The sequence below is a fragment of the Plectropomus leopardus genome, chromosome 8 (genome assembly GCF_008729295.1).
Source record: "Plectropomus leopardus isolate mb chromosome 8, YSFRI_Pleo_2.0, whole genome shotgun sequence".
Classification (NCBI taxonomy): domain Eukaryota; kingdom Metazoa; phylum Chordata; class Actinopteri; order Perciformes; family Serranidae; genus Plectropomus; species Plectropomus leopardus.
Window position 1 is genome coordinate 11,327,648 of NC_056470.1, and position 15,554 is coordinate 11,343,201.

General features: G+C 38.9%; 1 protein-coding gene across 2 annotated transcripts in view; it reads left to right on the plus strand.

The window, feature by feature from the left end:
- The window catches only part of prkar2aa (protein kinase, cAMP-dependent, regulatory, type II, alpha A), a 55,986-nt gene that overhangs the window by 26,881 nt on the left and 13,551 nt on the right, over positions 1–15,554 (plus strand). For both annotated transcript variants that reach the window (XM_042492589.1, XM_042492590.1), the window contains exons 3-4: positions 8,881–8,916; positions 15,371–15,507. In XM_042492589.1, the coding sequence (XP_042348523.1) occupies positions 8,881–8,916; positions 15,371–15,507 (173 nt within the window). The remainder of the gene's footprint in view (positions 1–8,880; positions 8,917–15,370; positions 15,508–15,554) is intronic.

Consider the following 15,554-nt stretch of genomic DNA (forward strand, 5'->3'; position numbering starts at 1 on the left):
CAAACACGTGCTGATCAAGCTGGTGTAGTTCTGCTTTTGGTTCAAAATGCTCCCAAAAAACATCTTGTGCAAGGGAAACTGCTTACCAGTTTTTTTCCTATTCTCTAGATTTTTTGAAAATTTCCACACAAACAAGGAGTGAATGTGTTCAGGTGATACACTACTTGTATATGTGCTTAGGTAGAGTTTCAGAGCTGCAGCCTGTTGAGAACTGTAACCTGAACCTTGAGTCTAAACGGGGAAAAATTTGGAACCAAAGCAAATATAGCCCAACAACTGCTTTATACTTCGACTGTAATGTAGAGCACATAACAATATAAAGAGTCTAACAAACAATAACAGCGATACAAAGATGTACACGCAGCAAAATATTGACTAGAATCATACTGGGATTTGCACCTTTTCACGCACAAAACAACAAATCAGTGCTCCCTGCTTTGTTTGGATCTATGTATAGATCTTCAATCTTGTGTGTGTATGCATTTTTGTTGGTCTTTGTGCCTCTGTGTTGTGGTTCCTGCAGTGATTTGACCCTGTTCATGAAGTTGACTCGGATCATAACAAATCATTTTGAGCAGTTCGGAATGTGTTCTCCTGGCGGGTGGTTATGTTGCAGATAATAGAGTTTTGGAGGGGGGATTTTGTTCAATGAACAAGACAGTAGAATTGGGAGAGGGATAAAATGAGGTCACTGAAATGATCATACACAGAAATCATGTTAACATCACATGTGGGAATACTAAGAATGAACCTCTTTAAAGGACCCTGCTGACGTTATGTTTCATTTTACACATTGTGAATACTCTACTTACTTCTAACCAAGATATAAAAGTGATAAATGTATGTTTATACCTTTTAGGAAGTCATTGTTTTCAGCTAATATCATTGATGTGTGACAAATCAATTTTCAGTTCTGTGACTTAATTAATCACACTGAACAGCATGCAGCTTTTCATCAGGCCCCCATTTTCTTTGAGAGATGAGGCAATGAGAGAGAAACATAATGTTGAGCTCACATGATCAGGATGGTTTTACCAGGCTAAATGGCCAGTCTTCTTAAACTGTGATTTTTATCATTGCTCCAGTGTTTGCTTATTACATCCACGAAGGGTGGGAATCACCAGAGGCCTTTACAATATGATATGATCACAATGCTTAAGCCAGGATAGAATATTATTGTGATTTGTGATGTGCTTAGTGATGTGCTGAGCATTGTAATATAATGAATTACGCAATATGGCAATTTATTACCTTTTTTCAATTGCAAAATTTGTCATGAAAGGGAAACTTTTTTGGATAAAACATCTGTTTTATCTAATAAGACAACGTTTTCACTCTGTTCATTTTCATCTCTGTCATTTCTATTGCAGAAAAATGTTTCTTAAATTGAAAAAAGAAATTTATTTTATTATTCTAGTAGTCTACCAGCAGTGGTTTGTTCTTAATATTAATGATTTCTATATTTAAAAAATAAAGACTTGATGTCTGTGTATTGCTCCCATTCGAAATATATCAATATTATGCAGTATCAACATTTTACCCCAACCACAAGCATCCACCAGTACTCACCAGATGTTTTCATTCTCGTGTCAGAAGGGATGCAACTCAAGGGAAGAAAAGCAGAAACTGAAAGATGTTGGAATGGAAAGCTTAAGGTCATGGGAGGAGGGTGGATGAACTTTACACAGGAAAAAGAGAGACAAATTGAAAATAAAAGAAACGTTTAATTTGTCCATGTGAAAGAATGCACACTGTAAATTTACAGCAGGGAAAAGGAAGAGGTTTAGGTTTGAATGGGAGTAATGGGGAATAGACACCAGGGAATAGATACAGTAACTCATAACTAATGGGTGGAGGGTTTAGTGATGTTAAATGATAATGCTGTAAATGAACACGACTCATTCATTTTCCCATGCCAGAATTAGCCATATCCATGTTTAGGTTTGGGCTTAGTTTTAGTTTATTTAAAAAGGGACAGCGCAAATTGATAAATACACAAGGTATAAAAATGCCAGAATTAGCCAGGAGGCTATTTTTCATACGTAATCCCTTGGCTGAGGTGTCACACAAAGCTTCCAGAAAGCAACAAAGCAAAAGAACAAAGAAAATAAGGGCATACAGTTTAAAAAACTTCTTTAAACACAACCACAAGAGAAGGGAAAAAACAAACAAACAAACCAAGAAACAGAATAAATAAACAAACAAACCAAAGAGAAAAAAAGGGGAATTTAAAGACTGGAATTGAGTATAGCAATTTAAAAGCACCATTGGCGGTAGTGACATACTAGAATGACATTGCAAAGCAAGCAGGACATATAGATAACAGCATCAAAAAGAGTTTAGTGCTGACAAGTGTAGGTATCAATCATCCATTGTTTTAACTGGTTACTCAAAGATCTGAAAGTGTTAAGTTCTCTGATGTGAATTGGAATTACATTCCACTCTCTTGAGCCTCTGACAGACCAGGCTGACTGGCTAAAAGCACTTTTCCGCAATGGGATAATACAGTCTCCTCTTGAGGACCCCAGAGTAATACGCATGTTATTCTGCTTATGAAGACAGATGATCAGATTGTTTTTTCGTTCCGAACTCGTATCAAGTCAAACACAAGACATTTGAGGAGTTTTCATTTTTCTGTCATTATCTTTTCTTTCTGTACGATTATTTTTCTTTTCACTTGTGCCAGGGATATTAGGGACTTGGAGATCAACAATCAGAGTCTGGTCAAGAGCTGTAATCTGGTTGTGGAGGCTCTGGCTGATTCCCATTTGTCTTTCAGTGAAGACATGCAAATATAATGTGACATAATGGTCCGGCATTTAATATTTTTGGCACCACACAGCTTGGTTGCGCTGGCATGAGCATAGAGTACAAGATGACACATGGGAGGAAAGCTGTATAAAAATAGCTGATTTTGATTGGTATTTGGGAAAAAGCCTCAGTTCAGTCAAAGATGAACCATCATTGGACATTAAAAAATAAAAGCAGAGGTGTATCTCTACTTGTTGCTCTAGTCACTGCTTTGATATTGTTATTCATTCATTTTGGCATTTACCTACATCCTCACATAAGTAAACAAAAAACAGTCACCCAAGATAATTCAGTATAAGACTTGTAGTGTAAACAATGCTAGTTGCCAAGTGTTTTTGGCTAGGCCTTACGGTGCACCAGCTGTAAACCTGAGGCTGTTTAATTTATGCTTAGACTTTCATCTTGGTAATAAAGTGGCTAAGACACTGAAACAGATATTGTTTTAGGCTATGCACAGAAAGTGAACAACAAAAGTCTCTGTCCTCTTGTTACAATCCTCGGCAACCAACTCAAAGGACCGGTCTATGTCTTCAGGTTAAGGAGATAAAGTAAGAAACCAGACTGAGATGCAAAAGAGAAGATGGAGGGAGGGAGAGGAGTCATTAAGCTCTGGGAGCAACACGGGGGAGGAAGGTCTGTTCCTTTGAGACAGCTGAGGGGGCGAGGTATACAATAAATGACAGAGAGGGGGGGTGCTGGAGTAACCCAGAATAGTGTTGGAGTCGTGTATTACTACTACTTTCCCTATATTTCTCTTGCAGAAAGAAGGCAGAAATTGACACCTTAATGGAAAGAAAAAGCTCTATATGCATAAGAAGAATCATGCTGATGGAAAATAAGTAATAAATATTTGTTAAGTTTTTGTTTTAGTGACTTGTGATGTTATCCAAATCATGCATGTATTTTATGGTCTTTGCTGTGAAACCGGCAACAATATTTTGGCATATTTTGAGAAAAGTTGCATAGTGATAGGAATAGCCAGGGGGGACTCTGGTTGCATTGCCACAGTGTGGGCTATACCCTGGATGCACTTGGAAGAGGTTTAGGTAGAAGCAAGAGATAAAAAGAGACATAGACTTGCAGGTCAAAGAATTGACTCATTTCCTACTCTGTTTTGGCTGTGGCTTGTAGGTTTGTCTGCCAGTCTTGTTGGCAGGCAACCAGACTTGGTTTGGAGTTTGTTACTATCCTTAAAAATCAATTGTGTTGTGAAAAGTAAAGGTCTATAAGTTCGGCCCTGAGACAAGACCTACCGATGCATAGTTACCGACATGATGCAGATGAATGGACTGTTCTGAATGAAAATTTCTAGAAAGAGACCAGAGCTTTTGTAAGTAGACACAGTCAAGAAAAGGAGAAACTAACACGTAAACAGTACTTTTTGTACTTTTTGGATTAAGGCTTGTTAGTGTTAGTGTACGGCTGATAAATCAAAATTTCTTCCTTGATATTTGTGGTGTAATTTTAGTTGTGTCCTATACTTTTTTTATGTATAGAGTTAAGTACACGTTAATTTTTAGATTTCTTGCTCAAACAATGGAGCAACTTTATTTCGTGATGCAACTCATCACATGGAGATGTGACATCTGAGCCGCAGGACGGGGAAGACCCACAACTTTTCATTTCTTCAAAAGAACCATTGAGTTATTAGTGCCCTTTAGCAATGTTATGTTCCAACTAGTGAAAAGAGTCAAGCAGGGAAAGGCACCACTTTTACTTTGAACCTGTGTATTTTTACAATTTAGGTATATATTCTGTATCTGTAAGATTCTATGGAATGCATAAATTGTCATTCTTAACATACTGCTTACAACATTTTCCTGATTCAGCAACTAACTAATGCTTACTGGACATCAGCAATCTTCTAAAATGTGCCTGGAAGATTAAATGGATATCAGTACATAAATGGCCATTAGATACAAGCACATTATTTGAACAAACGGGTAATGTTTAATCATGGAAACAATGCTGTTTTTCAGAATAATTTGAACTGTGTATTGTATCAATAAGACATCTGCCTTTTTCCCAGATATTGTCTTTATATCATTTTCATCAACCGTAACTCATTGTGCATTACCGGTACCCAGTGCTGACAGAATTTGAATAGATCCTCTTCCTGTTTCAGCTAATACTATCCAGTATTCTCAGAAAGTGAGAGATTACATGCCACTGCTATGTGTAGAAACTTGCTTGATGATGCCAAGGTTTTGCTTTGTTTTGATTGGTTAATGGGCAAAATGTACCTTGGCCTGCAGGGAAATCGTTATCTGCCAAGGACAAGTTAAGTTGGCACGTTTTTGGTTGTTACTCATTTGACAGTTGAAGATTCTGACCCTGTGTTAAAACAAGGCTAATATGTGGGCAGGCAGAGTGAGAGTTCACGTAAAGCAGCTGCCAAAAGAGTCTGAATGTGTGGTATATATGTGAGAGTTAACACATGCGTACAAATAAGAGTTGAAATGCAGAAATCACTCTTCATGCATTTTTCTGTGTGTAATTCCTTAGAACCAGTAACTAGACTGCTTTTTTAAAGATTTTTTTGGCAGATAGGACATAGGACTGATGGTGTGAAAGGGGGAGGGAGAGGGGATGACATGCAGCAAAGGGCCGTGAGCTGGATTCGAACAAGGACACTGCCTTCATACACTACTTTATCCAATGAGCCACCGGATGCCCAATAACTATACTGTTTTAAGGCAATTCCTTAAAAAGAAGCTTTTTTGTAACGATATCCCTTGTGGATGCTGCAGATGTCAGTGCAGCAGTAGCTGTGACCATCCTGTTCCCAGATCTGCGTTGAGTGATACTGTAAGAGGGATTTCCACGGAGAGTAGAGTGTTAAACTCTGTCCATCTCCCCAGGTGACCGGGGGAAAGTGGTGTGTATGTGTGAGTTTCCCCCAGGCTCCCATCTTCACAGTCTAGATCTAATGGGCTCTGACAGGATGGTAATAAGGTAGCAATGGACACACACTGTGTGTGTTTGTGTGTATGTATGTATGTGTGTGCAGCAGTGATCTATGTCCATGCCGGCAAGTAACAGCCCAGCGTTAGAAAGCAGGTGTTTAGGACCCTGACCTCACTCACTTTGTGTGTAAATTAACACCCGAGTACACACATTCACAAGGTCAGGATGCTCCTATAGCGACACACAAGTGCTTCTCAAGGCTATAATACATAACAGAATTCAAACATGTTGACTGTGCAACCATACGAACTGTGTGTGCATATGTACAGACACACACAAAAGCCTTGTTTCCATCAAGCAGTCCGGTTTGGTTTGGTTTGGTTCAATTCAGTTTGTTACATAATTGATGAGTAATGTTATTTTTGAGTTTTTAGTGTCAAAAGTTTTAGATGGTACCAGTAGAACCGTTCCATTAAGTTTTTTTATTCGTCACCTCTCTGTGGAGGTGCCTAGCCACTGATACCAAAAGGTGGAGCTAGAAACACTGCGAAACATTGAATTGGTCAAGAGAGAATAGTCACTCTTGCGGGCCTTTTCTGTTTGGAACTTTTGGCCGCACTGAATCAAACCATGTCAGACTCAACAGACTCTAAACAGTCCAGCTTGTTTTTTGTTCTGGAAATGTCAGCAAGTAACCCTGTTCTGTGGACATCTGGCGAGATGCAGCCTCTCCTCTGCATCGAACGTGAAATGGATGGAGCAGTGATATGGCTTTCACTATCCAGTAACAACTCCACTTACATTTAAGAAATGCTAAACAGATGAAGAGTTTAGGTTCATGTCCGATGGGTTACATATCGGTACTAAGGGTACTTTACCAAAAGTGTTTGGTGGTAACGCATCTATAAATAGCCCTTTTTATTTCTCCCTCTTGCACACAGTTCTTGTTCACTCTTGACTTGCCACTTTATTAGCCCTGAAGCATGTTCATCCACTGGTGTCCTTCCAGGCTGCCTCTTCTCTGATAAATACTGTCTAGTGTCAACTGCACAGCGCTGAAATCATGACCAGCAATTAAACTTGATTACAGCTGCAGTTAAGACGTTTCCAGGAAGCATCAACCTTGCACAGGATGTTTATCCTCTTTGGTATGACATTGTCACAATCATTTGGTAAAACCAGGTTCTGTATCATCATCTGTCAAAATGATGCACGGGTGTTTTATTACAGAATGAGAGCGCCACTATTTAAAATAATTGCTGAAATGTTAAAAGCACTCTTGGTGTGTTTCAAGCAAACTACCCTTGTGAATCGGCCAAGATGGGAAAGGGTCAGCTCACCCCAGGGTTTCCCAGCCCCTGAGCAAGATGCTGGTATCTTGGCCTGTACTCATGGGGCTCAGTTTGGCAAAGCCTGAAAAACAAAGTAGGGCAGGAAGTGGTTGCTCTGTATAAGCCTGGATAAGCAGCAGAAAATGGATGGAAGTAGACTTTCTGACACCATAGGACTGGTTACCCACAGACCTAAATTATGCAAATGCATACATTAGTATGCATTTATTTGCAATTGAGTGCTGGTATTTTTAACTTAATACTTGGTGGTATTATTGTTAGGGATAGATTTGGGTTAAGCTGTTAATTAGCTTAATATCCTGATCCCTCTGTCGTGGTATATTCTGTAGATTTCCATAGACCCATATCTGGAAACAGGATAATAAATTTAGGATATATGCTATTCTTTCCTGGCTAATATCAGTCTTTCACCATATTTGGATGTCTCATAAACAGTGTATGAGCTCCTGGTCTAATGTAAGAGCCACGTGGTGTTCTCATGGGCCAACACTTAAGTAGGTTAGTATCTCAGATACTATGTGACCACTTATGTGAACACATTCATTGACATAATGCATTCACAAGCTAAAACGTGTGATTGATTATCTGTGGGATAAAACATTTAATTTTTCAATTATAGGGTGTGACCTAGATGCAAGGTCTGAAAGAGCATGCAAACATATTTATCGTCCATAAATCTACAGGGGAGCAGAGATTGGGGTCAGCTACTCAAAAACATTCGCGGTTCTCTGTTTTGCTTAAAGAAACACCTCAGCTGGGCAGGTGCCTGCTGTTGTAAGTCCTTGAATGTTGAATTTTAAATCAGAGAGACATCAGATGTGCAATGCTGGTGGCTCAGGAACATTAACAGTGTCCCAGCAGCATCTGTGCATCAAAACAGTGCATGGCAACAGCTTGAGGCTGGCTACATTGCCACAGATAAGTCTGCTTGTCATGTCAAAACGTAAACAAACCTCACTGACCATTTGTAACTAACACTGACACTGGCATTAGTTGTCACCAGCATTAAAATAAAGGTAGTCCACTTCAGTATTTCAGCGAAGAAATGTGTTGGTAGTTCAGACAGACTAATTGATTATATTTAATGAGAGCCTATAGGACATGGTGTAATGAAGCCACAATGTAACAGATTCGATACCAACATAACCGTCATTACCCTTTCATCCTTTAACACGTAGCTATGAGGGCTCTTATTAAGTTATTTGTTAATCCACTCACATATTGCCCAGCTTCAGGCAATCAGTATTTGATTATTGCTGCTGAGTTTGATCATGCTTTGTTTTATGAGTTGCATGTGTGTGTGTGTGTGTGTGTTTGTATGTCTGCGATGACAATGCTGGAGGCTGTAGCCACTGCTCACAACGGCATTCATGTGTACGAAGAAAATATTAACTTTGCAACACGGAAAATACTTTCTTTTTTCCCTTTCTCAGTTCATGTCTCAGCTCATATTTTCCTTCCTGGTTACGCTCTGTCTCTCTCTGTTCTTCTTCACGTCTGCCTGTATCTTTGAGCGTGTCCTACTTTTTATCTCTTCACCTCTTGTCGCCTTTATCTGTCTGACTGTCTGTATCTTTCTCTCTCCAATGCTGGCTGTCACTCTGACTCACTGTCTGCCTTTTTGTCCCTCTTCCCTTTACAAAATCTTCTTTTGCTTCAATTATTGTTGTGAACACCTTCTGTTCAGAGCAGATAATGGTAATGAGGATTTCAAAGCAATCACAAAATCGTATTAAATGTCATTATGTAAAAACAATGATGTTAATTTCACCTCTCCCTCTGTTCTCTCTCTCTCTCTCTCCCTCCACAGCTCCACCACCCAGCAGATTCAACCGGAGAGTGTCAGGTAAGATGAGTGTGTGTTCACCTCACCAGCATGTCTGTGTATATGCATATGTTTGACGTCATGTCCCTTAAGTGTAATCCACACCAGGGACGACATTGCATACATCACTGCCCAAGTGGCTCAGCATCTGCGTTCTTGTGTGAGCCACCTTCGAGTGGTAGACTTACTGATTTGTATGTCTCTGTCATTGTTTTGATGATGAGTGCATTTGCGTATGTTGTGAATCTAAAACACAGCATTAAGAAGCATCACTGTGGTGTGTTTTGGGTTTTGTGTGTCTGTGCTGAGTCTGTTTGTGTGTTGGTGTCTGTGGTCTTGTGTGTACAGTGCTCTTGTTTTCTCACGCTCTGTCATGCCCGTCTAGTGTGTACACATGAGTAATTGAATGTCGTCAGCCGTCACAGCGCACTGCACTTTGATTAGGCTCTGGGTGTGTCTGCTGATGTTTATCTTTACTGCTGTCCTACTGTCATTGTTCAACCTGCTGTCTGTACCATAGCATCATAAAGGTTTATTGTAGAGTATGTGGTGTTAATTTGTTGTTGGGCTTGTTACTATTTTGTAGATGTAACATCCAGCTGTATTGAGTTCCTTGTCTTTATAATGTAATGAACAACGTTTCTCTGTTGGCAGAAGTGTAGTGTGGTACAATGGGTAGACGTTTGTAGTGGTAATGTACTAAGAGGTAATGATCCTTTTGGAGCCCTGAGGAAAAATTGTGTGAATACAACAACAAAGTGTAAGTGAAGTGTTAGTGTGATGCTTCTCATGTTTCCAAGAGATGTTACTACAAAGGTCCCTTTTTAGTTGTACAAAGTAGTTTTATTCGGCAGGTGTTTGTGTGTGTGTGTGTGTGTGTGTGTGTGTGTGTGTGTGTGTGTGTGTGTGTGTGTGTGTGTGTGTGTGTGTGTGTTTGTGTGTGTGTGTCGTGTTTTCTCAGTGAGACACATTTAATCTCTCCCAAGGGAGGTAGATTCACCAAATCTATCGTGGATAACTTTTATTAAAATACTTTTGTCATATTTGTTGAATCTGTCACTCTATGCAAACAATGAATTGAACAACTGCATCTAATGACATTGCTGCACATGAACTAAACCAACCATTTAGAGCAGAGGAGTCACTTACACAGCTGTCCGTCATGTCAATCACTGCTGGTAAGCTATGGTCAAACTGTCAAACTGAGTAGTGCTGATCGAATATGAATCAATATTCTGTCACTGCATTGCCCATTTGTGCCTTAAATGTTGTCATAAACATATTTTAGTGTACTGTTTAGTGAGAATTTTGATGAGAAAATTTGTGACCCGGCAGCCATATTGAAAACAGTCAACCAAAGTACCAAGCCACTTCATTTGACAGCTAAACCATGCGCTAAAGTAGTCTGAAAACATTTGACACAAGAAATTGGCAATGCAGTAACAGAATATTTATTTATATTTAATCAGCATATTTTCAGATTATTTTAGTGTACGACTGAGCTGTTAAATGAGAATGTTGGTCTTGCCAGTGGGTGGTGCTTGCTACTAAGGTTGACTGTTTTCAACATGGCTGCCATGCCACAAACTTTCTCATTTTACATCTAAACAGTACGCTAAAGCTAATATTTGATCAGTGCTGCCTAATTTGACAGTTTGACCACAGTTCATAAACAGTGATTGACATTTTTGACAGCTCCATTGGAGACTCCTTGACAGCTTCTGTAGATTTTCATTACCAAATGCCATTAGAGGCAACAGGAAGACAGGCATGGACATTGTTTTTTACAGACTATCTTTCACATAGGATGCTGTGTATGTAGTGTCAATTTCAGCTAATCTGACAAAAAATGTCACATTCATAAAAGTTACCAACTGTAGCTTTAAAGCTTAAAAGAAAAAACTATCCTTTTATCATTACAATGTTGTTTTTTTTTGAGAAAAGAGAGACAAATGCTTTGTGGGATTTCCCATGCTGTCCTGGACGCATGCAGTTTGGTGTTAGTTTTTTTAAATAACTGGTAAAATGTGCAAAATTTTACAGCGAGGCCCTATGAAATCCAAGATAATAAGTTCTGTCGATCATCCTAAAGGGAAGTTCCCTTTTAATTTGTGCTGACGTTGTCCAAGAAGTGTTTATTCAACAAGTTCAAATTAAGTGGTCAAATATTGTAGACTCCGTTCAATACAATAAATGATATGCTACAACCACCAACTGTAGGTAGAATAAATTAATCAGCAGTTTAAAGCGGTTCTTTCTTAACGAGCGATTTTACATCCGGCTGAGAGGCAGTTTTCATTGCCCTCTCGGTTTGATTGTATCAAACCTGTTTCACTTCTGACCACAGCCAGCATCACGGGGTGTGTCAAAATTGTGCTTTGTTGTTCCTGTTAACTACACCCAGCAGTTCTTAAGAACCTTATTAGCTTTTGCAGCAGCTAGTCTTTCTGGGGTCTACACACAACTTGTTCTGATTTTACAGCAACAGTTCAGTAACGTATGTTTCCGGAACCAGCTATGCAGTAACAGAATCTTGACATTTGATCAGCGCTGACTTGTTTGAGATTTTTAGGGCTCTTTACAGTGGGTTAGTACTTAATACTGAGCTTCAGTGTTTTGAATTAATTCGTCCAGTTGTTTCTGTCTTGTAATGGAGGCAGAGGGAACAAACATTCAGCCAAATATTCAGTAACTTTTAAAACCAACAAACACAGTAAATATATTTGGATCTTCCAAAGTACTTCTTAGGTTTTAGAGATTACATTTTCTATTAAGAAAACGATCAGTTAATCAGCTTGCTGAACTAGAGATTTCAATATAGAAAGATTGTCTCTAATACCACATAAATTCAGTATTAAAGTTATTTATTTTACAGTGATCAAAAATACAATCAGTAATATTCTTTACTTGGTTACTTTGGCAGTCATTCACTGTATAGGTACGTGTATTCACAGAATAATTTTCATCCCAGCACAAGCACATTTTTGGTTACAGTTAATAAAATGTGTTTGCACCTCTCTATAAGCATTTTAAGAACTGTTGAAAAGCAGTCACTAAATTTTACATAAGAAATGTTAAGGGGACCTGATTGCTCCCAATAAAACAGGTGGTAATAACAACTACGAATAGCTACTGAAAAACATTTAAATTCACATGTTTATGGTGTCTTAAAACATTAGTATATTCCTACTCTTGTAATGCTGTGACCCAGTGGCGCAGTTGAGATACTGACCAGGAGTTGGAATCAATTCAGCTTAAGATGTTGTCAACATTACACTGGATGGTGGTTTCACTATGTTGAGGAGACTGTACTAAGAAGTAAAATGTGATAAAACTTAAGAAGGTAACACAGGACTAATGAATTATTCCCTAGATGAAGAAAAGGAATCTGTTTTACAATCATCTGAAGGTACACAGAGAAGCAGCAAGCTTAGGAATCTTGTTTTTCTCACATAAGAAACATAAGGCCACAATCACATCTACAATTTATTTATTTTGGCCCGAAAACAGGTTGGACATGATGAATTAAATACATATTTGCATTAGATTCAATCACACTGCCCTGTGACAAGTGAACTTGTAAACAAAACACACATAGACTCACAAGTAGCGTGTTTATTGGCCGGTGTTTTGGTATCCTGTCATCTTGCCAGGGATAGATGGAGGCTTTGGCAGCTTTGGGGAAACAAAACGCATTTGATTCCTTCATCTAACCATGATGAGCCTGCCTGCACTCTCTGCCATATCTTATTTTTTATGACTTTCATGAAGAACAAACAGAGCAGATTATTTATACTAACATCTGTGTCTTCGTACTCATAAAACCCATGTGTTTTGGGATCGTATCTTGTTGCTGGCTCAGATTATGTTCCCACGCGTAATTAGCTACATCACATTCTAGTCAGCAGAGCACCGAGGCTCACATTTTAACTGCTTTTTATTTGGTTCATTATATTTACCTGCCCGATTAAGCTGAACTAAGGGAGTTAACACGCCGACACTCCAGTGGTCACACTGCTCCAAACATGACTGGTATGAACGCTAAGAGATAAGACATTAGCACTTGTGACTGCACAAACACTCCTGCAGACTTCTATGTGTTTTGAGGTAAATGTCATGTGAGAAGTGGAGTGAGTATCAGAGTTGGAGGAAACACAGATACATAGTGACAATTTGAAAATGACCTTGTCAGTGTTTGTCATCCAGTGTGGTAAAACATGTCGCTGTGCATGTGTCATTTCCTCACTTCTGGGCTCCTTCTGTGTCCTGCAGTAATGATGTCCTCTCTTCCCTTCTCCTGCAGGCTGTCGCCTCATTTTGTGTTATACAATATCCTCCTCTCTGCATGTGTGTGTGCTTGTGTAACAGCTTACCTTTCCCTGTACTCTTCAGTGTGTATGTGTGAGAGAGAGAGAGTGTGTGTGTGTGTGTGTGTGTGTGTGTGTGTGTGTGTGTGTGTGCGCGCGCGCATTTCAGTTTTATTCAGTACAGTGTCTGTTAAAACATCTTTGTGGTTTTCTTTGCTCATCTTGTGTGTATTTATTTGTTAGTGTGTAAACATTAAAATACATTCTTATGTCTAGATTGTGTCCAGATAAAAATTAACTGTAACATTTGTTTTTCTTCACTAGTAGGGTTTGGCAATGTGTTAAGATTTTTTAACATGCCACAATCAGCCTAACAACAGGCGATTTTGTTTGTGCAGGTGTGTGTGCATTCCTCTCTATCAATTGGCTGATGAGCAGCAAGTTTTCTATGTTCCACAAGCTCTTGTTTTTAGTTCAATAAATTAAAAAAAGCCCCGCAAAATATCAAAAACACTGACAGAAATAGAAAAATACAACTTTGCACCATCTGAATTCAAGTTTCTTGCTTTTACAGATCTAAAGCCCTTTTCCCAGTGCATAAAAAAAACAAGCAACTGCTAACATCTGTTTTTTACTTAATGGTAAAGGTAGCAATCAGTGTTCACCCCCAGGTCAAAAGACTCTGCAGCAGTCACAGGTATTTATCGGCTCCTGCTCTGATCAGCTCCGATAGGCACTGATGGCAATACAACATCCAGGTGTATGAACTACTTTTAGCCCCTTTTTCTGCGAGATACAATGATGGGCTGCCAAAAATTCTGCCCACTCTGCCTAAAAAGAAGTTGAACATCACTTCAAATTACTCAAGAGTCTAAGAGAGAGACTGAATAAGTAAGAGAAATGGAAAAAAAAGATACTTTCACTGGCCTCCATGCTGCTTTCTGTTGTTAACTAACCTGTTTTCAGGGCTGTCTGTGACAGTGAACGTGACACACCAGTAAGAAAAATAACAAAGCGGACTAGCTCTGGTCTTCTGGCAAAGGGAAAGTGGTCTATAGTGTTTTAAAAAAATGCGTACACACACTACTTTCTGCCAAAAAATGGGATAACACTATCTTAATTGCCTTGCTAACTTATCTTAAAACACACTTCATGCAAACAAACAGAGAGAAATAAAAACTCACTAAAACCGTCTAGTTAGTCCTTCCACTGTTCCAATAGTCACCAGCTCTGGTTTGGTCAAACTAAACCCTTAATTCACAGTTAGATTTGAAAATATGCTGATTTTACACACTGTTTATTCCTGCTGTCTCTCTCTGCCTTCAGCTACCTGCTGAACGGGGCTCTCAGGTGTTCTTCAGAAGCAGACTTTAAATTGGCAAAATAAAATGACAAAAATCACTTCAAAATAAGAAACAAAGATTTATCCAGCCACTTGCAGAGAGCTAATGCATTCATCCATTGCCCAACTCAAAACTCCAAGCTGTTTTGTTACTATGATGAATATCTGTCGTGTGGAGTCTTCGAGCATTGTATTGTGATCAATGTAGAATTAAAATATGCATAAATTACTTTGCACCTCTGCTAAAATGCTCAGCATTTATAGCAATTTAGTAAGAAGATAAAATGATAAAATCAGCGATTATTTACAAACTAGTTTGTGATGACAAAAATAGATTGTAAACTGGTAGCTAATGTTCGTTCTGAAGTCATTACTGATCCCACAGCCATGTGTGCCTAATGTGCAGGTTCGAGAAAAAAAAACAAACTGCCAAACTTCAGCTATACCAGTTATGATTTGTTATGATAGCACAGGAAATTAATGTCAGTCTGTCCTTCAAGATCAACACTAAACATTTTGCAGGACTTGTTCCCTATCCACAAGTATAGTTAAAGTGGATTTTTGACAAGTTTGTCACCACTTGAATTTCCTGCAAGCTGCCAGTTTGTTGTTATCTGTTTTTGTTTTTTTTTTTTAATTCCCGCTTGTCAAGTTTTTGTTTGAAGCTTATCACATTTAAACTTAGTTGTTACTGTGGCTTATGAGTTTCTGAACATGTCTATACATTACTTTCTCACCTGGATTGTTTGCTCAGTCTCATTACAATGTAATCACTCACGGCATATTAATGCAGTGTGTAAAGTGGACTTACATGTCTTCCCTCCAGTGTGTGCGGAGGCGTTCAATCCAGACGAGGACGACGAAGACTCGGAGCCCAGAGTGGTTCACCCAAAAACAGATGAACAGCGCTGCAGACTCCAGGAGGCCTGCCGAGACATCCTACTCTTCAAAACACTAGATCAGGTAAAAGTTACATACACTGGAAGTGACACACACTGACACATTACTAA